This window comes from Labeo rohita, unplaced genomic scaffold (assembly GCF_022985175.1).
Source record: "Labeo rohita strain BAU-BD-2019 unplaced genomic scaffold, IGBB_LRoh.1.0 scaffold_61, whole genome shotgun sequence".
In the NCBI taxonomy this organism is placed as follows: Eukaryota; Metazoa; Chordata; class Actinopteri; order Cypriniformes; family Cyprinidae; genus Labeo; species Labeo rohita.
Window position 1 is genome coordinate 622,352 of NW_026129535.1, and position 20,981 is coordinate 643,332.

A 20,981-nucleotide genomic window follows, 5' to 3' on the forward strand; every position below is an offset into this window, starting at 1 on the left:
ACTTTGTGCCCAACAGTGTTTACTTCAACATTGACTGTGCTGTTTCCTTTAACAATCGCTTCATATGCCACTCTAAACTCTAAAACTGTTGGAAGGCAAGACAGTGGGGAACCATGCATCCAGGTTTCAGGTGGCTTAAGTACAAAAACCACTGTTTAGATTGCATCTAATGTAAGTCTGTGGGGAAGGTTTAGCATTATACAACTGAGACTTTAAAAATCTGTGACAGATGTTCTGTGAATATTTTGATGCTAAAACAGTACTGCTAAAGGTGGAAGACTTGTGTTCCACAAGAGGGGAGTGGCATATCTTCCTTTATTTCAATCCTGGCATTTTTCCCCATCACTGCTTGAGGAATCCTGCCTCTCCTTACTTGGACCAGAAAAAAACTGAGTATCATCCTCTTGTACCCCCACTTTTTACTTCAGCAACTCTCCTTGGTCAAGTAGAGTAGGTGCTGGTGTTTACCCAGCTTAAAGTTTACCCAGAGATAATAGGGCAGCTTGGCTTGGAGCCAGGAATGCACACCCCAGTCCTTCACTCTCAGCATTAAAAGCCTAAATGCTAAGATGTCACAACTTCTTATACTGGTGCTATCTATTTTACAGTTCAGCAATGCAGTGAAGTGCAAGTTGATTAAGCTGCCCCTAAAGTTCAGTGAGAGCTTAATTTTTTTTTCTCCGCACTGGCTCTCAGATTCTGTTCGGCCAGTTCCGACATCCTTGAATTCAAACAAAACCAAGATAAATTCTTAACTCTTCACATCAGTCCATATTGGTGGATTAAATTAATGCTAATGCAATACATGAAAGGAAGAACCAAGATAAAAATATTAATCACTGGATTTGATCCATACCAGGTCCCAGAAAGCATCTTTACATTAAAAATATATATAATGATTTCTGCAAGATATATGGAGACCCACCTAACAAAAATGGCTGGTGCAGGGTTTTCTGAACTTGAGTTAGGTTTTCAATCAAACAATAATCTGAACAATCCTGCCTAAAATAATTTTTTTTCTTCTGAAGATTGTTAAGAAGCATCCAATCTACTTCAAATTGTGGACTTTAATTGTATTTTGGGGGAAGTTTTTGACTTCAGGACATCTTTGGACCTAACAGGCCTTGTTGACCAAATCATGGCTCATAAAGTTGGGAAGCCAATGGTATCATCTGACACGCCTTGCTGTTTTGGATAAAGCAAAGAACTCAAAGGGCTCTGGCATCTTTATTAACAAGGACTTCCCTGAAACCATCCAGCAAAGAAGGAGAGAATTACTTCCAGCAATGAAGGTAGCCTGAGAAAGAGGTGACATTGCATATCTGAAATACGACAAACCTGTTGTTCATCCATCTATTCAAAATCCATCAAAACAAAGGAAGACAAGTGTTCAGAGTTTGGCTCAATAGATTTATTATCAGCTATTTACTGTATTTTGATTAGTTAATCATGTCTAGTGTATATTAATTTTATATACATTATTGATTCCAACAAATTTGACTTTGAAGCTGAATCATTTAAGCCTTTTAATTTCTCTTTAGTTGATTCGTAATTTTTTTCATCACTGACTGCTTCAAATTTTTGTAGTTTTATACTGAAAATCATTGTAATGATTTATGTAGATATTTGCCCTCTAATGTATTTTCAACTTTCCATTTGAACATAAGAAATCTTTCTAGAAATTATGATAATTTTATTTATTATTTATTTTTACTTAAATGCCATTTTTATATTTTTGCATATGAGAATTCTAGAGAAATGTTTAAATTATCTAAATATAACTCGGTTCATTATGTTAGAAAGAATAGGTTGGGAGGTAGAGTATCTTTGTTTATCCATGAAGATTATGAATTTAAAATTAGGGATGATCTTGTTTTGAAATCAGATAATACTGAAGTGGAACATTTATTTGTTGAGCTCTCAGTATTTTTGCTGTTGTTTACCAAGCACCTGATTCCAGTATTCAAGATTTCAGTGACAGTTTGGCCAACTTACTTGATTTGATAAATAATGAGCAGAAATACTGTTATATTTTAGGTGATTTTAACAAATCTCTTAAAAAACAAATGTGATATTTCTACTAAGTCCCTTAATATTTTTTTTTATTGTAGTTAATATTTTTCCATATTCACAAACCTACAAGAGTTAAAGAAGATTCAGCAACTTTAATTGATAACATTTTAACAAATTCTCTAAGTGAAGGAATTAAATCAGGTGTTTTATATTCAGACTTGTCTGATAATTTTCCCATATTCCATTATTCTGTAATTAGGGTAAATAGGGTTAAACCATCAAAAGAAATAATTCTTTTAATGATCCATTTAGCTCAAAAAATTTCTTTTGTTAATATTGATGAATTAAAATTATCTTTAGCTGGCCATGATAATATTCATGTATTTTTTGAGGATTAAGCATCTTGTTACTACAGAATGCCTTCATATGCTTTACTATAGTTTAATTTTTCTGTATCTTTCAAATTGTAATATAGTTTGGGCGAGTACTTTTCCTACTACTCTTCAAAAAATTATCCTTCAGAAGCATTTTGTTAGGATTGCAACCCATTCAAACACCTATACTTCATGTGCTTCTTCATTTCATAAACTTCAGGTTCTCACCATTTATGATATTATATTCAAATATGTGTTCATGTATAAGCTATATTCAAGTGAAGGTAACATTCCAGAGCAATTTAGAATGTGTTCACAAAAATTCACAGGTTCACTGTTATTTAACTTGTCAGTTCTCAAATTTTCTTCTTAAACAGTTCTCACTTGTAGAGGTCAATACTTGATAAGATTTAGGAGTATTAAATTATGGAATGGTTTATCCCATTTAGCAAAAAAAATTTCCTCTTTAATATGTTATAAAAGATGTATGAAGGATTATTTTAATGCTGTTTTGTAAGAGTGCATCTTTCTTTATGCATTTTATGTATTATTTTTGGATACATGTTGTAATTAATTTGTTTTTATATTTTAGTTACTGTAACTTAGTATTTTCTTTAATTGTATTAAGTTGTGTTGTTTTTGTTTTTCTTTATCGTTTAGGTGGAGGCTCTTAATAAGCCCTTTAGGTTTTCTGCCTCTCCCTGCACAGTATGTTGAACGGATTTTTTTTTTTTGTTTTTAAATTGTATTTATTTTATTCTTGTGCAAATAAAATAACTAAAAAAAAACAATTAAAAAAAAAAAAAAATTCATAATCATACGGTCCATAAACTGACCATTTTTTGCTATGAAATAAATAGGATCTGAAATAAAATGATTTTAATGCAGGACAACACACTATCCCATGCTGCTCAAAACCAAAGCCATAGTTGTTAAAACTTGTCAAACTGCAAGGTTGCTACAGTACATAATCATCTTGTAGCTTGTACTTTAAAAATGAGTGGAGTGGTCAGCGGATGTTGTGTGCTAACATGAGCATCAAAATAGAGATACATCCTAAAAAAAAAATCATTTATACTTTACATTGATGCATATCATTAAATCCATGCAGCAATCCATTTCAAAGTAGCATTACAGCGCTAGCACCTAGTAGGTATACCTTTTGAAGGACACATACTAATACCTTACAGACCCCCACACACCTATGCCAAATAATGCAAATCATCTATCAAGCATATCAAGAATGAAAGACTAAAGAGAGAAATTAAGGAATTGGGGTACTTTTAATGTAAATACCAGATAAACAACCATGGCACTAAAGGGATTACAAGTTTAGCACAAAACAAACCTCACAGACAACTTTAAAAAAAAAAAAAAAAAAAAAAAAAAAAAGGTAATAAAGTATAAAAAGGTAAGATCCATTTTTTTTTTTATACATTTCCAAACCGCTCGGCACGTTTTCGCTTCTTTGCCTGAAAGAGAAAAAGAGGGTGGGGTGAGGAAAAGCGTTACATAGTGAGAAACACAAGATTGTAACATTGTCAGTGTTATAAATTGGAGGCCCAAGAGGTGCTGCCACAATTTACAGCAGTTAACTAGCAGCTAAGATTTTAGAACTCAAGGTTGTAATAAAATTAACACAAGAAAGAAAAAGTCTTCTTGATCATTTTATATAATGAACAGATTTTTATAGCCATTTATTTATGTATAAACACTGATCACACATGTATGTTTAATAAACCTTTTAAAACCCGTTACAGCAGAACCCATACCTCTGTATCATTGGCTCCAGCAGAGGCTGCACTTGTGACAATGCCAAATCTCTCCTTCCTTTTCTTAAGCTTTTCATCATCCTCAATCTGTGAACACAAAAATGGGCAACAAAACATTCAAAATAGCTAACAAATTTTGTTGCCTATATGAAGTACTTCTGTTGTGATAGCTTCATATACTAAAGTTTTTCTGAAATATGAAAAATCAATACCTTTTTAGAAACTGAGGACACATTCATGCCAAAACGTTCTGCCCTCTTCTTTAATACCTCAACGTCAACCTAAAAGACAGCTGCATGTTTAATAGTGGTTTTAAGACTTATGTTTTTCACTTTCCAATTTCAAAATGTGCATCCAAATTACTCACATTAATTTTCGCTGAAGTTCCTAAATACAGAAAAGAAAGAACAAAAAAAACAAAAAAACAACAACATTAATGGATGGAATTTTTCATTAATTAGCCACTGTACCTTGCAGCCTTGAATTAAAAAAAACAAAACAAAAAACAAAAAACAAAAAAAGACAGACTGGTTCCACAATAAAGATCACTTACTTACCTACTGCCCACAACAAACGCTGAGCAAGCACTGATGTTGAAGTGTAAATGACTGACTTATCTATGTGGCAGTTTTAAGTAAATAAATTGTCTATTAAATTACTGAAATTAAACCAATTCAAAGAGATTCAGACTAAACGTAAACTACTGACTTACATTTATTATAGTTGGTCGTGACCAAAAGCAGTCCCAACGAAAGAGAGACCAAAACACCGTAATGGTTGCTCAAATGTTTGTCTCTTGCTCGCAACTTATTTAATTAATTGTTTTATACTATTTTGATAGGGTAATGTAACTAAAAGTAGAAAATTACTTTGTGGCAGTGAAATAAATGTGTGGCACAAAAATATTATCAGTATCTTACCCATGACAACAGCATCGAACTGGCTCAACACAAAATGTACTTAATTGAAAATAACCAATAGCAGCAGTATTTTAACAAAATATCTTTTGAAATCGGTTTTGAGATGCAACGTACACATAGGTGACCCTGGACCACAAAACCAGTCACAAGGGTCAATTTTTTGAAATTGAGATTTATACATCAGCTGAATAAAGCTTTCAATTGATGTATGAATTGTTAGGATAGGACAATATTTGGCTGAGGTACAACTATTTGAATATATGGAATTTGATGGTGCAAAAAAAAAAAAAAAAAAAAAAAAAAAAAACTAAATATTGAGAAAAATCACCTTTAAAGTTTCCAAATGAAGTTCTTAGCAATGCATATTAGTAATCAATTAAGTTTTGATATATTTACAGTAGGAATTTTACTAAATGTCTCCATGAAACATGATCTTTACTTAATTTCCTAATGTTTTCTGGCATAAAAGAAAAATCAATAATTTTGACCCATACAATGTATTTTTGGCTATTGCTACAAATATACCCCAGCGACTTAAGACTGGTTTTGTGGTCCAGGGTCACATATTACATTTCAACTCACCTTTGGAAGTCACAGATTCAGTTCCTTGCAAACCAAACCTAATAAAACAAGGAATTAGATATATTGATGCCTCAAAAAACACACACACAGACACACACACTAATCTACTGCATTAAATAACCATTATAGCTAGCTAATGATACCCATGTATAATTTCATTTGTCCACGTTCCCCATTTTACAGATACAAATCTGTTTGTTTCTCTAGAATGTGTGTGTAATTTACTATTGTTGTCAAATATTCTGATTTAGAGTGTTTTGAAACAGTTTCGATAAATGGTTATGTAGATTTATCTTTACCCATTCAAATAGACATGTGTGTGTGTGGAGAGTTTTTGTTAGTCATACTGAACAACAAAAAGCACAGGCTTATGTGCAGTGGTGTGGTTCACATTACTTAAGATTATTGCACAGTCCAAACATTGCACTTCAACCAAAATAAATTCTCATAATTATTCAGTCTGTCACTCTCTTTTAATTAAATTTATTCCTGTATTTCTCTCTCTACATTTCTTGCTCTAAAACAAACAAACAAACCTTGCTGCTCGTGCTGCCTTTTTGGTGTCCGTACTTGGTGGAAGATTGAAGCGTTCTGCTCTTTGCTGAAGCCTCTGCAATTAAAATAATAATAAAAAAAAATATGTTTACTTATTTTATGGCAAGGAGAACATACCATAGGATTTAATAATATAAACAGTGCAAACCGGCTTAATGTGTAGCGTAAAATACAGGCTAGCACTATATTGTAATACTGCAAGCAAACTTTATAGCATAGTACCAGTAACTTATTTCATTACAATTTGGCATTTTTCTCATATCATCTACATTTACAAATGAAAATATCACAATTCCAGCCTTACTGGTGCAAAACACCCCTTTGCACCACCTGGTCGTTATTTCACAAACCACTGAATAGTAGCAAATACAGATTAGAACCAAGGGCTGTAGAGTTTAAACTCAGTCGCACAGTAAGTAAAAATTTGTCGTGTGAGGGAAATGTCTTCTGACTATCACTGTATGTGGTTTCAGTAAAGATAATTACCTCACCAGCTGTAGCAGGAGGGCTTATCTTGACCAGTTTCTTCTCAGTCACCCTGAAATCAAGGGCACATTAAACAAAAATTTGAAGAGAAAAAAAAAAAAAAAAAAAAAAAAAACATTTCCAAATTGTGTCAACACTAATCCTCAAACAAAGCTAGTACTATAGAGGGTATGCATTGGTTTTGAGTGTGAATGCTGTGACAGAATGCACAAAACATCTAAAAACCACAAAGACCTTTGCATTTGACTGTACAAATAGATTTGACAAGAAATCTGAAGTACATTTTTACAGACTGCAGAATGCTACAGAAAAAAGAAACAAATGGATCCCTGCAAATCACTCCAGGCAGCGAAACACAGATTTGCAGTTATCGCTTCATGTTAATATGTCAAATTTTGCAGTATAATCACACCTCATGTATTGTATTATAATATATTGTATTGACAACTCATTTAAATATTTTCCATCTTAAATTCTGCATAACTGGATGTTTTTTTTTTTAAATAAACACTATATAAAACTATATAAGGTTTTGGGCTGGATAATATATATAACATTGATATAAGTTACCACCCAGATTTTCCATTTACAAAATGCGTTTACAGGCAAATTTGCTTTATTACCCTGGTATCAAAAAATCTGACACATAAACGTCAGAAAACATGACTCCTAACTGCATATCAATATATTGGACATTTGGTAAGTTGTAACGTACAATATATTGAGTACAGCAACCAATAATTGAAACCAGTTATCGTTTGTTTTACTCGCGTTTTATCAGTTTCCCTGTTAATTCACAGGAAGGTAAATATTTATTGATAAAAGCACTATATAAATAAAGGTGACTTGACTTAAATCAATTCATTGTGCAGCTCAAGCCACTCTGTTTGGGTGGGAAAGTGACTTCAATGCATACCCTCTATACTGCAGCAATTTATTTTTTTTTTACATGCAATGTGCAAAGTATGCTTATGTATAAGGGAAGGGGGAAATGACATACACTTCGGGTGGAGTACAGTCTTGCTTTTGGGGAGATGCCTCTTCTTTGGCAAAGGCCTCCTAAAACACATGCAATGTTAGTTACATTGAGCAAATCAAACAGTATGACTGTTGTCCCATCTGGAACCTGACACAAGTACCACATTTAAGGGTTTAATACTATTTATCTGTTTACACCTATTAAAATTCATTCAAAATCCATCCATTTAAAGTATTAAAACCAGGTGATCTGATGGGTCCAAAGCTTTCTGTGATATGATTAATGAAATCCACAAAGAGAGGCAGTCAGAGACACATGTGACCACATTGTTTCACAATGTAAACTTTAATTTGTTCTGCTGTATCCTGGACAGTAAAGGACTGCCTACTCAGCTGTCAATCTTCCACTGCACGTTATGTTTTAAAAAAAATAATTAAAATAAATTAATTAATTAATTTAAAAAAAGGTAGGGTTTGTCAAGAAACCTAGAGCTGTGTAACAGATCAGAGCAATAAAACAGCATTGAAGAATGATAAACAAACAGGACATGCCTAATGTTAATTTACAGACAACGAGTGAAAAATAACTCCACTGAAATAACTGAAATTGGTTCATAGCCACTTGCGATCAGATCAGGCAGGACAGATCTTAATACCAGGATGTACAATGGTCAAACACTTTAGACTACACACATAATGCTTTTGATTTCTATAAAATAAGACTGTAGCTACAAGATTCAGTGTGCATCCATTTTAGCTTTTGCCCTGAATATTCCAATGAAAATGCATTACATCCAGGAAAACTTACCTCACCATATTCCTCCAGAACTTCCTCTTCATTTACTTCCTCTAAAAACACATTTTAAATGTTAAACAGGCCTTATCATGGTTTCTGAGAGTAATATTTGTCCTGCCAGTATGCCTCAAATGACTTTTATTTCACATTTAAAGGGATACTTTAAAAAAAAAAAAAAAAAAAAAAAAAAAAAAATCATTCTTATGTTGTTCGAAAGCTGTACGAGTTTTTTTCTTCTGCTGAACACAAAAGAAGAATGTAACTGTTGCTGGTATTTTACCATACTTCCATAGTATGGGGGAGGGGGTATACTATGGACATCAATGGGGACCAGAAACTGCTTCTTCCCCAATTGTTTTTCAAAACATTGTCTTTTGTGTTCTGCAAGAATAAAGAAATTCATACGAGTTTGGAACAACATCAAGGCAAGTAAATGATGTCAGAATTTTTATTAAACTGGACCATCAAGTAAAATAAATATAAAAGGCTGATACATCTTACATTAGCAAATGCATACCATGCTCTTCCAGGTAAGCCTGTAGCCGGGCAATCAAATCGGCCTTATTTCCTTTGGCATCCAGCCCACGAGCAGAACATTCTTGCTTCAGCTCAGCCAACTGAGGAGATATTACTTTTAATGGCTGGGGTTACATTTATCACAATCACAAATCACATATCTGCTCTGTGAAACCTAAGTTTTGTCAGTCCACAAAGTTGGCATCTGAAACATGACTTCCTCTAAATAAATAAGTCCTAACAAATTAAATGGACCATAACGTACGTACATACACAAACACGCATATATATATATATATATATATATATATATATATATATATATATATATATATATATATATATATATATATATATATATATATACACACACACATAAATAGAAAGCCAGACAGACAGAAAGGACGAAAAGAAAACTTTATGGTTTTTCAGACTATTAAGCACAAGAATGCGGTTTAGGAAGGCAGCTAGTAGGTGTTGAGAGATTATGATGGCTAAAAAAAAAATAAGCAGCTAACTTGTTTCAGACTATGATGCCTATGTGTTACAACCCTCTTTATAGGCACTTGTAAGGAAGAAGAACACGTGCTGGTTCGGTTTTATTTTTAGACTGAACTAGGGTACTTGATAAACAACTTGAACTGTAGAACGTAGTGCTTGAGTAGTGAGCGAACAAAGTAAAAGTCGCATTTTAGAAGCCTCTTAAAGGCTAAAAAGCTTTTAAAGTAAACAGGTAAATGTTTTATAGCGAGGAACGAAAGGTACACAGCTCACTATGTTTGTGGCTATAGCCAAAACGCTGTCTGTCTACAGGAAGCTGACTACAATTTTGCGAAACACAGGTGCTGAAAGAACATTGATACGTTTAATATATTACGAGTTAATCATCATAACCCAACGCAGCAAAGCTAAGAACAACTCGCTGTTATAACCAGAGCCAAACACTAAATACAAACATTCATAGAAACGTTCTTTGCGCCTTATTTCTTACCTTGAGTTTATGCAGTTCCACGACTTCCGCCATTTTCTTGAAGAGGTTTGTATTTTGAAATCTGCTTCATTCCGGTTTTAAAGTCTTCACTGCCAATTTTGCGCTGCAGCACCACCGCTCGGTCAGGAGACTGGGACAAACATGATATCCGAGAGTTATGATTGTTCATCATTACATCCACATGAATTTCACTAAATGGCCATTTTTTCCCCACAGTTAATGAACCTTGGAACATTGACCCTGTTGTTGAGCCATATGAAGCAACATTGAACTAAATTGAGCTCAATAATGATAATTTTCTTCTGTATAGCTGCTTTACAGGTAATATTTTATTTGTTTCATAACTGATGAATTTTGCAATTATTGGGAAGCTTCTTTGAAACTATATTTTATTAAGCACTAACGTTAAATAAATAAATATGTCTCTTTAAAGAGCGCGCGGACGAAACGGCACGTCAGCGTTTGAAAACAGCAGTCTGTAGCCGTAATATATATATATATATATATATATATATATATATATATATTTTTTTTTTTTTTTTTTTTTTTTTTTTTTTTTGCTCAGTTCATTGGTTTAGACGTAACGAAAACAAAGTTTCTTGTGTGGTCGGTTTACACGTCAAGTGGGAGGGCTTTGTTGTTTCACTTAGTTCATTGGTTTAGAAGGCTGAACTTCTCTTTGGAGGCACTTTTCTTCTTTTGGCCGGAGGGCGGGGCTTGTTTTTTTGTGCGTTGTACCGAGGGCGTGCTGTGTGAAACGCGGGAACTGGCGGTAATGATAATAAGTTGAGACATGATTTTCAGTCGTCAGTATTTTTAAGATCAAATAATTGATTTTAATTCTTTTGATTGGTGTTTGGAAACTAAAAGTAATTTCTCTATACAGCCGTTGTTTTAAGTAGATCTAGAGTGGCAGTTTTCCCCGGAAAAGGGGCAATTTGACATGGAGTCCTTTCAGAAAGTCGAGAAGATTGGAGAGGGAACATATGGGGTTGTTTATAAAGCCAAGAATAAAATCACGGGAGAGACTGTTGCACTAAAGAAAATTCGATTAGACACGTAAGTGTTTGTCATGAGTGTTTTTTGGGCGTGTGTTATATTTTTGTGTCTGTTTTTGTGTCAGTAGTGTTTTACCTTGAAATAACTTTGCATAGTCACAATCTAAATTGTAACTTAGTGCCTCTAATGTATATGTTATGATCTGTTACGTCTGTTACGTAATTTATGTGTATAAGTACATATACAACTTACTTTATGTCTTAAAGACGTTCTGTCAAAACTGTTGCACTGCTGATGTAGATAACCCAGATTTACATAGTTTAAACATTTTAATATTCGTTTACAAACAGACAGTGGCAACCCTTTAGAAAGTTTCACTTTGTTAACATTAGTTAATGCATAGGGTGTCATGAACTGTAAAAGTAGTTAATCTTACGTGAAATATCACCCAAATAAATTGTGGTTTAGGCTAGAAGGGATACAGCTCTGGCTACTGGGCATGCGCACATCAATCTAACGTTATTTTTGTCACACTGTACAGCAATAATACTGTTTTTGTATTATAGTAAGGGCTAAGTTTAGGGTTGGTAGGTGTAGACGTTAATAAAACACAATCTAATAGGTAGAACAGTTAATTTCATTGTTAGTTTCCGTTCTGAGCTGTATCCCCTCTAGCCACATGGGATACGTCGGTCTTTTTGAGGGCTATTCCATAAGCTGAGATGAGGTTCATTGGTGTTATAAACAGATGCTTGTCTTATGTGTTTCATTTACGTAATTATCTGTTTGGTTTCAGAGAGACTGAAGGTGTTCCCAGCACTGCCATACGGGAGATCTCTCTGCTAAAAGAGCTCAATCACCCAAACATAGTCAAGTATGTACTGTGTCCAAACTTCAGTCCTGAATGAATGATTTTAGCCACGAAACAAGTGCATAACTTGTGTTTACATCATTATAATGTAGAGGCAGTTTTAGAAAAACTGCCCTAATGGTTCTGGAGACTTACAGGGTTCGTTTTCTTGCCTGCAGGTTGCGTGATGTGATACACACAGAAAATAAGCTTTACTTGGTGTTTGAATTTCTTCACCAAGACCTGAAGAGGTTTATGGACTCCTCCTCTGTCACTGGCATATCCTTGCCACTTGTGAAGGTGAGTTTAAGATTTGTTAATTAAAGGAGAACTCCACTTCCAGAACAGCAATTTACAAATCATTTATTCACCCCCTTGTCATTCACTATATTCATGTCTTTCTTTCTTCAGTCATAAAGAAATAAATTTTTTTGAGGTAAACATTGCAGCATTTTTCCCCATAGCAGGGACTGCTATGGTGCCCTGATTTTGAACTTCCAAAAGGCAGTTTAAATGCGGCTTCAAACGATCCCAAATGTGGTTGTAAACTATCTCAGCCGAGGAAGAAGGGTATTATCAAGCGAAACAATCGGTTATTTATATATATATATATATATATAAAAAAAAAATATATATATATATATATATATATATATATATATATAAAAAAAAAAAAAAAATAAATACTTTTTAATCTCAAACGCTCGTCTTGCCTTGCAGTCCTTGAACTCTGAAGACTGTTAGTCGAAAAACTCAGACCGTATTTTCTTGCTCAACTTCAAAATCATTTCAAAATCATTTTTCATGAGTCCAGGCAGAGTAAGACAAGACGAGCGTTTGGCATTAAAAAGTATATAAATTGTATTATTTTTATTAAAATAACCGATCGTTCCGCTAGATAAAACCCTTCTTCCTCGGCTGGGATCATTTACAACCGCATTTGGAATCGTTTGAAGCCGCATTTAAGTCCTGATTCTGGGGACCCACAGCACTGAACGTTTTTCTGTGTCACTCTCATGTATATGACACACTCAGTTCAGTTCTTGCATTTGACCAGAATCCGGTGTATTAAATATTAGGCAACAGGACAATGAATTTCGAACATTTGCTTTGATGTATCCAGTGTATGCGTTCAAGTCAAGTCACCTTTATCTATATACCGCTTTATACAATACATATCGCGTCAGAGCAGCTTTACATTGTTAAACAGGTAAATATGGATCCAATGAAAGCAGACAAATTTAATTCTGCTATAAAGCAGCTCTAAAAAGAGAACAGTAGTAAACAGACAATTTTCAGTCGATTCAGCGATTAAGTTGTCACAGGCGTAGCTTGATGATTGAGCTTTTTTCTAAAAATAAAACTATGACTATGAGATTTTACTGTGATAGTGCAGAGCAGCAGTAGCAAGCGTGTGAGGTTGTCATAGCAACCAGATGAGCTCAAATAACATGTAAAGGCTGTGCTGTCCGTTTTTGCTGTGCTAGCAATAAACACGTTGAAAATAATGCACTATAAACATGCTTGTCAATACATTTCAAAGTAGATTTTTATTAAACAAATCAAGGAGTGAATTTCTCACCCATGGCTTTAAAATGGATGTCTGTTGGACATGACTCAAGTTAAATGCACAATAGCAGGTGCATAATCGCCTCATATCATATATGAATCATACTGAAGATAAATTTTTCAGCAGTTTATATTTCAAAATCTATGTGTAGGTTTTGTTTGTGAGCTGTGAAACTGAGTGCCACTGTTTCATCTACTACATGTACTCGTATCTGGAGCTGCTCTGAGAGTCACTTCACCAGCATCTCCACCAAAATGCAATCTAGAAAGTTAAAAGAGAAAATGAAAACCTTTCCTGTCACATGGACTGTCCGTAAATAAAGACAAATATCAGTCAATGCAAACCAAAATCCACAAAATAAAACATTTCTGTATGAACGCACCAACCAGTCATTTCTATCTCTCCTTGCATCTCTCCTTCTATCTCCCCTGTTAAACATCAAGACAGTTTAGTAATGGGCAAATATAGGTTAAACAGTCTGTCTAATGTCAGTTGGTCTAATTGTTTGTCCGTGTATTTGTTCAGAGTTACCTGTTCCAGTTGCTCCAGGGACTGGCCTTCTGTCACTCTCATCGTGTTCTTCACAGGGATCTTAAACCCCAGAATCTCCTGATCAATGCTCAGGGTGAGATCAAACTGGCTGACTTTGGTCTGGCCAGAGCGTTTGGTGTACCTGTGCGGACTTACACACATGAGGTGAGAGGCAGAAACATGGTTCTAGATTTCTAAAGGCTGTTCATTGTGTTTTTACCCTAAATAAGGTAACACTGTGTCCTAACCAGACGCGAGACATAACAAAATCTATCAGTCTATGAGACGTAACAAAATCGGTCAAAAATCACAGCCAATCAGAAGAGCAAATGGACGGGCTCTTTCCCTAAGCCAGGGCTCGAAATTGCGACCGTTTTGGTCGCATATGCTCCCAAAATTTAATCTGCGTGACCTCAAAATATATTTGGAAGCATTCGTGCGAGTGCGAGAAATTGTTGTGGTGCGACTTGTTTTCAATCCTTTACAAAACTAGCCTAACTACTGCCCAGACTGCTGTGAGCTGATACAGTGTCAGGTTCGCCGTTCTCTCCAACACTAATTAAACTTGATCTTTACATTCTTAACTTTAATGCAGATTTTAGATATTAGCCGTCAATCACTCCCTGTCACTGACACTGCGCTCCGCTGAAACTCGGAACCGGCCGTTTTTTTTCTCTCTCTCAGCCAACCTCTGTTCCAGATTTGCACAAACTACATCGAAATTAGGGGTGTGTGATATGACGATTTTTGATTGTGGACAATTTAAATGTCTCCACAATCTGCTTTTGTAGAAATATACAATTCGTGCTACAGCGCACATTCTGTCAGACGCAATTCTGGCGCCTCCGTCTCAATATACTGTACAACGCGGCATACATTCACATCAAATGATAACTCAGCTTCAGAGTTCCATTCACGCAAGGGCGTAATTTGCACTGGGGACACTTTTCAAATCCCGATTGTGTCCCCCCACTTTCAAAGTGTTTTGTTAAATTAATGTCTTCTATTGTAGAATGGACGCTCAGCACTGCCGAGAGTGTAGCGCCATCGTTAAAACAAAACCGATAGTAAAATGCACACGCGCCTTTAAAAGCAATTTTAATACCTCACGTTTAGAGAGCGACTCCCCAATGTGGGCAAATTAGGCTACATAACATAACTTATAGCTGTAGGCTATAAGAGGTTGTGTAGTTGTCTACAGCTCTGTATCATGCTTAAAAAATACGGTCTCTATTTGCACTTTGAATATTGAGAGAGTAGCCTACTTTGATTATGGCTGCATTTATTGTTTGCACCTAATACGACTAAGAAAGAACTGTGCTGTTTATTTTTTGTTATTTATACTGTAGATTGTTTAAAGGGGTCATCGGATGCTAAATTCACTTTTTCATGTTGTTTGAACATTAATGTGCGTTGGCAGTGTATGTACAAATCTACCCTATAATGATAAAAATCCATACAGTGGTTTTTAATTAATCTGTAAAAATAATATCCCCTTTTTCAAATCGAGCCGTTCTCAGATGCCTGTCGGTGTGCCGTCACACCAACAGAGGCCGCTCCCACGATAGTTGATTGACATGAGCTCTTACCTCAGACCAGCTGTCACAGTCCGACTGAGCGATTGAGGTGTTGTGTTGCTGGATGTAATAATGAACAATAGTGGTCGTCATTTACTCTGACATCTGAGCCGCTGAAGATCCAGTAGATTACGTTTGTTTGTGAATGGAATGCGCCTCCCGATCTACATATATCCGTCTATGTTCACGGGAATCATTCATGATTCGGCTTCACTTACAGCAGAAGTGAGTATAAGGGTTTTTTTATGAATCTTTGCGATCGCCTTTCCTTATACGTGGTAATTAGGAAGTTTAGTGGCTAAACGCGGCTAAATGTGGCTAATGTAAACAAGACCCTCTTTCCACAGAGAGAAGAGAGGGGCGGGGTGAGCGGAACTCATTTGCATTTAAAGGAACAACCCCTTAGAATGAGATGGTTTTTGCAGAGCTGATTTTGGCAAGGTAAAAAAGGGTGTTGTTTTACAAAACCATTGAGAATTTTTAATCAAAGTATATTAGAGACTTTTCATTAAGACCCTAAAGAATCATATCAGCTTCTGGAAAATGGGCATCCGCTGACCCCTTTAAAAATGCGGTGTTTGCTTCTAATTTAAATTGCTCTAAATGTAATAGAGAAAATAAACATCTTATTCATGTACTCGTATTATCATTAATTCTTGTCCCTGCTTAAGGCTTAAAATAAATATTAAACAAAGGCTTTCAGAATCAGCCCATTTGCTTGTAAAAACATCGGCAATCAGAATCGGCCATGAAGAATCAAGATCGGTGCATTACTAAAAAGAAATGCCGGGTCGAGTGCTGGCTGTTCTGCTCAGTTGGCAGTTGTGGTGCTCCTTAATATTCATTTGGTGCTCCTAAATTTTTTTTGGTGCTCCTAACTTTTTGAAGTTGGGAGCACCAGTGCTACCAAGTAAAAAAGTTAATTTCGAGCCCTGTAAGCACACTGTACTTGCAACAAAATGGTTAAGGACATATTCTAATTTATAAATATAAAACCATTTTTAAATTATTTAAAATACATACTGAGTGACTGATGCAATCTTTGAAAAAATTTCTTGGTTTACATTGATACAATTATGGAATACACTTCTTGGTTCATATTGAGTTCAGTTTTAATGTTTGTTTTGTTTCTTTCTTTGTTTCTTTCTTTTTTTCTTTCAATAATTGAGTAATTATCCGTATTTTAGTATACTATAAAGGTCACACTAAATGATGTTCAAAGTCACATTAGACCGTTTTAACATTAAAGCACATAGTACCAGAGATGATCATTGTCATAGTTTGTATGTTGTTCCAGCTGCAATGTTGCAGAGATGGAAACCATTTCTAAAATAGATTCCGCTATTGTTCGTCGCGTATCACCGCCACAGTTGGTTAGGAAAAAAAGCTCTTCTTAACACGGAAAAGATGGCTTTTATTGCATTACAATGCACCGCTTCGCATCTGGTTAGGACATGGTGTAAGGTTATTGGCATACCAGTCTGTATCCTTCATCCTTCAGCCATGCAGTTGTGTTTGGTGGGGTTAATGTCACAATATTTAAAACCCAGCTTACTGTGTCATCACTGGTGCATTGCTGCATTTTTCCAATTTTCCAGCGAAAACGTAATGATGATAATAATAACACTTTGATTTGTAGAGTGGAATAAGTTATGTTTCTTACTTGGACAGTTACAAAAAAATTGCTTTGACAAGTTTGTATCATTTTATCAATTCCATATCATCATATAACATCAATACGTCATATGTTCATTGGAAAATGTCTCCTCCTCTTTGCTGCCATCTTGTTACTCCTAACTAGGCTAGGAGACCTTTCCAGCTCTTCTAAATAATTTAGGAACTGAGATCTAGTCTTAACACTTAGGAACCTTTATGAATCACTCCTATTCTTAAGTGTAGGAATAAGAGTAAAATTACGTCGTACTTAGAATTTTGTTTATGTCTTACAGTGCTTTTACTATATTTTGAATATTAATATCCATTGCAGGGTTGCTGTTATACGGCTCATTTAGTGAATCACGGGCCGACTCAGTGATCAGCCGTAGAAAAGTGATTCTGTTCAAATTCTGTATAAAATCTTAATTAATTCCCTTTGAGATAAATTACCCTGTTTCCCTTACAGTTCTCATACTTCTTGTCAGTTAAATGTGACCACATACCTTAAGTATAACTTTTAATCAATTAAATTGTTGTACTATATTTTAGCTCAGTTCTTTAGCTAATATTTTGAGGAGATTTTTGGTACTAAATAATATGTGCAATAATTATGATCTATAAATGACCATTTAAAATATAACATTTTCTAATATCCTTTTTAATATTACAGTTAGTGTAGTATTTAGGGTTAAAAGGGTTTTAAGCTCCAGTGCAAAGAGGCAAATTTGAGGCGTTTGGTGCCATGTAATGGCATGGTTTAACCACTAGATGCCCATATGGCTGTTAAAGGGGTCATCGGATGCCCGTTTTCCACAAGTTGATATGATTCTTTAGGGTCTTAATGAAAAGTCTCTAATATACTTTGATTAAAAATTCTCAGTGGTTTTGTAAAACAACACCCTTTTTACCCTGCCAAAATCAGCTCTGCAAAAATCATCTCATTCTAAGGGGTTGTTCCTTTAAATGCAAATGAGCTCTGCTCACCCCGCCCCTCTCCTCTCTCTGTGGAAAGACGGTCTTGTTTACATTAGCCGCGTTTAGCCGCTAAACTTTCTAACTGCCACGTTATAAGGAAAGGCGATCACAAAGATTCATAAAAAAAGCGCTTATACTAACTTCTGCTGTAAGTGAAGCTGGATCATGAATGATTCGCGCGAACATAGACGGATATATGTAGATCGGGAGGTGCATTCCATTCACAAACAAACGTAATCTACTACATCTTTAGCGGCTCAGATGTCGGGAGTAAATGACGACCACTATGTTCATTATTACATCCAGCAGCACACCTCAATCGCTCAATCGGAGATATTCTTGTCTAACTTACATCCGTGCTCTGGCATCAAAACATGGAAAGTTAAAGGACTGTGACAGCTGGTCTAAGGTAAGAGCTCATGTCAATCAACTGTTGTGGGAGCAGCCTCTGTCGGTGTGACGGCACACCGACAGGCATCTGGGAACGGCTCGATTTGAAAGAGGGGATATTATTTTTACAGATTAATTAAACACCATTGCATGGATTTTTATCATCATAGGGTAGATTTGTACATAAACTGCCAACACACATTAATGTTCAAACAACATGAAAAAGTGAACTTCGCATCCGATGACCCCTTTAAATAAATATAGCATACAGGTATTTAGCTCTGCTGTTGTTGCTCAAAAGAGTTTTGCTGGTCATAACTGCTTGCTTATTGCATTTTTTATTTTTTGTGGGTTTTGCATTTGAATGTATATTTAGACATTATAAAACACTCGATTATTTTTATTTTTTATATTTTTTTTTTTATATTTTTATATTATTTAAGTTTAGTTTTTTTATGTTAAATTTAAAAAGGTTAATTACTCACATTCCAATGTTATTTTATGAGATATAAACATACGTACATACATACCAGAGGTTGCGTTAGACTTTAACTTTGTCCGTCATTTTGACATAAAAATTCTGTGATGATCTGTTATTACCGTCATATTGATTAATTTAATTAAATTAATTAATTAATTCCTTAATTACTTAATTAATATTTTAATTATAATAACACATTTAATTGCTTTTATTTTTGTTTGCATTTTCACTTTTAATTATGAACCTACAAGACGATATAGGCTTATACATTTATTTTGAAGAGAACAGATTAACAGAGACTGCGTCACTTTTCATGTTCAACACCACACAAACAGGAACAACGAAGGACACTAAAATGTTTTTCAATTTTAATAGATTCTCATTTTTATGAAACAATATAGATTGTTAAATATCAGTCGATCTTTTGGTCTGTGCTGTTTTTAGTTGATGAATGAGCAGTATGTAGTTCGCCTCCCATTTAATTGCAATCTTTGTGCTTTGTTACTTTTGATATGAAAAAGTATCAGATTTCAAATTCTGTCCATTTAATTAGAAAAATCAACCAATTAATAGCATTTTGGCGCTCTTTAATGTGCCGTGATAGATTGCTGTAGCTTAAACTGGGTACTCGCCTGTGTGAAATTAAACGCGTAGGAAAACATTCCTGACGTTTTCGTTTTTGTTCTGGATCAAGTGCTCTGCTGCCACACTGGACCGCACTTGCCACCAACTGGACATGAGTGGGAATTACAGCTACAAATTACAATAGATGTAGTGATTGTCCAGATGGATCTGGCGTTTCGGGAGTCTGAAACCACATTTTTTTTTTTTTTTTTTTTAAACGGGTCCCAGAATGGATGGATAAAAAAAAAAAAAACGACACCCTTGCGTTTTTGTGTATAGCCAATTCGTATATTTTATGAAACGATTAGGGCTGCCGCTAATTACTAGTTTTATATCGATTAATCTATTGGCTAATTTACCAATTATTTGATTAATCCAAATGATTAATTCCCCACAAAAGAAACCAACAAATTTATTTAGAAGAAAAATGTAAATATACATTATTTCTGGAAAATAAATAAGTAATTGCACATAATACTAATTATAATTAATTTTTTTGAATAAAATAAATTAATTGGGGCTGCTTTTGATTATTAAAATTTAATGGTCAAAATGGAATCCAGAAAAGTAATGGAAAACAGAATTTGGTAAATTAATTAGACAGGCTTTTTAATAATTCTAATTATAATAATTATAATAAGACCCAATAATTATAATAGTTTTTTTTTATGTATTTTTGTGGCAAATAACATAGATCTGTGTTTTGTCTCTCATTACAACGCCCGCATCTGAGGCAGCAAGTTCATTGCATTATACGCTTTAATCAATATAGGGTAGAGTGGGGTAAAACCCCCCGTATACTGTTTACCCAAAATAACTACAAGATGAAATCAAGATACATTTTTATTGTCACTATGGACTATGTTGACAAAAGTGATGTAGAAGTTTTCACTGTGATGTAGAAAATGGATTTCACAGTAAATGATCTAATTTTCAGCAGTAACAAGAAAAAGTGTTTTAAAGCTTGTTGTTTTGTAGAACATCACAGTTATACAGTCATGTGAAAAAGTTAGGACACCCTATTGAATTTCATGGTTTCTGTATCAGGACATAATAAAAAATTATCTGGTCCTTGGCAGGTCTTAAATTTTGGAAAATAAATCCTCAGATAAACATCATCACATGACATATCACACAGTGTCATTATTTATTTAAGAAAAATACAGCCAAGAGGGAATGGCCGTGTGTGACCAAGTTAGGACACCCTATGAGTCAGTTGCCTGTAGATCCACTTTTAGAAGCCATAACTTCAAGCATTCATTTTCTGTGTGACTTTATCAGTCTCTCATATCGTTCTGGAGGAATTTGGACCACTCTTCTTTTCACTGTTGCTCCAGTTTATTGA

The 20,981-nt window shown here is 34.7% G+C and overlaps 2 protein-coding genes across 4 annotated transcripts in view; one reads left to right on the forward strand and one right to left on the reverse strand.

The window, feature by feature from the left end:
- Nucleotides 1–3,651: 3,651 nt before the first annotated feature.
- On the reverse strand, nt 3,652–10,110 carry sarnp (SAP domain containing ribonucleoprotein). The gene is made up of 11 exons (XM_051103982.1): nt 9,984–10,110; nt 8,994–9,093; nt 8,489–8,529; nt 7,703–7,761; nt 6,703–6,754; nt 6,198–6,271; nt 5,662–5,699; nt 4,527–4,546; nt 4,372–4,440; nt 4,160–4,246; nt 3,652–3,859 (listed from the first exon to the last, which is right to left on the reverse strand). Exons 1-11 carry the CDS (start codon nt 10,014–10,016, stop codon nt 3,818–3,820), a joined length of 615 nt encoding a protein of 204 aa, XP_050959939.1. The 5' UTR covers nt 10,017–10,110; the 3' UTR covers nt 3,652–3,817.
- A 566-nt stretch (nt 10,111–10,676) lies between these two features.
- Nucleotides 10,677–20,981, forward strand: part of cdk2 (cyclin-dependent kinase 2) — a 39,043-nt gene continuing 28,738 nt past the window's right edge. Inside the window, exons 1-5 of one of the 3 annotated variants that reach the window (XM_051103980.1) lie at nt 10,677–10,768; nt 10,870–11,042; nt 11,779–11,856; nt 12,012–12,132; nt 13,928–14,098. In XM_051103980.1, the coding sequence (XP_050959937.1) occupies nt 10,927–11,042; nt 11,779–11,856; nt 12,012–12,132; nt 13,928–14,098 (486 nt within the window). In that variant the 5' untranslated portion in view covers nt 10,677–10,768; nt 10,870–10,926. Of the gene's footprint in view, nt 10,790–10,869; nt 11,043–11,778; nt 11,857–12,011; nt 12,133–13,927; nt 14,099–20,981 lie in introns of all 3 variants that reach the window. The other 2 variants (XM_051103981.1, XM_051103979.1) reach the window with 2 other exon arrangements.

Bases quoted from the DNA above. Each gene is read 5' to 3' on its own strand.
- sarnp (XM_051103982.1), bottom strand. From the start codon at position 10,016: ATGGCGGAAGTCGTGGAACTGCATAAACTCAAG. The intron at 8,530-8,993 runs GTATGCATTTGC...ATGTGTTTTTAG, and splicing joins GGCTTACCTGGAAGAGCATG to AGGAAGTAAATGAAGAGGAA. The intron at 7,762-8,488 runs GTAAGTTTTCCT...CATGTGTTTTAG, and splicing joins TTCTGGAGGAATATGGTGAG to GAGGCCTTTGCCAAAGAAGA.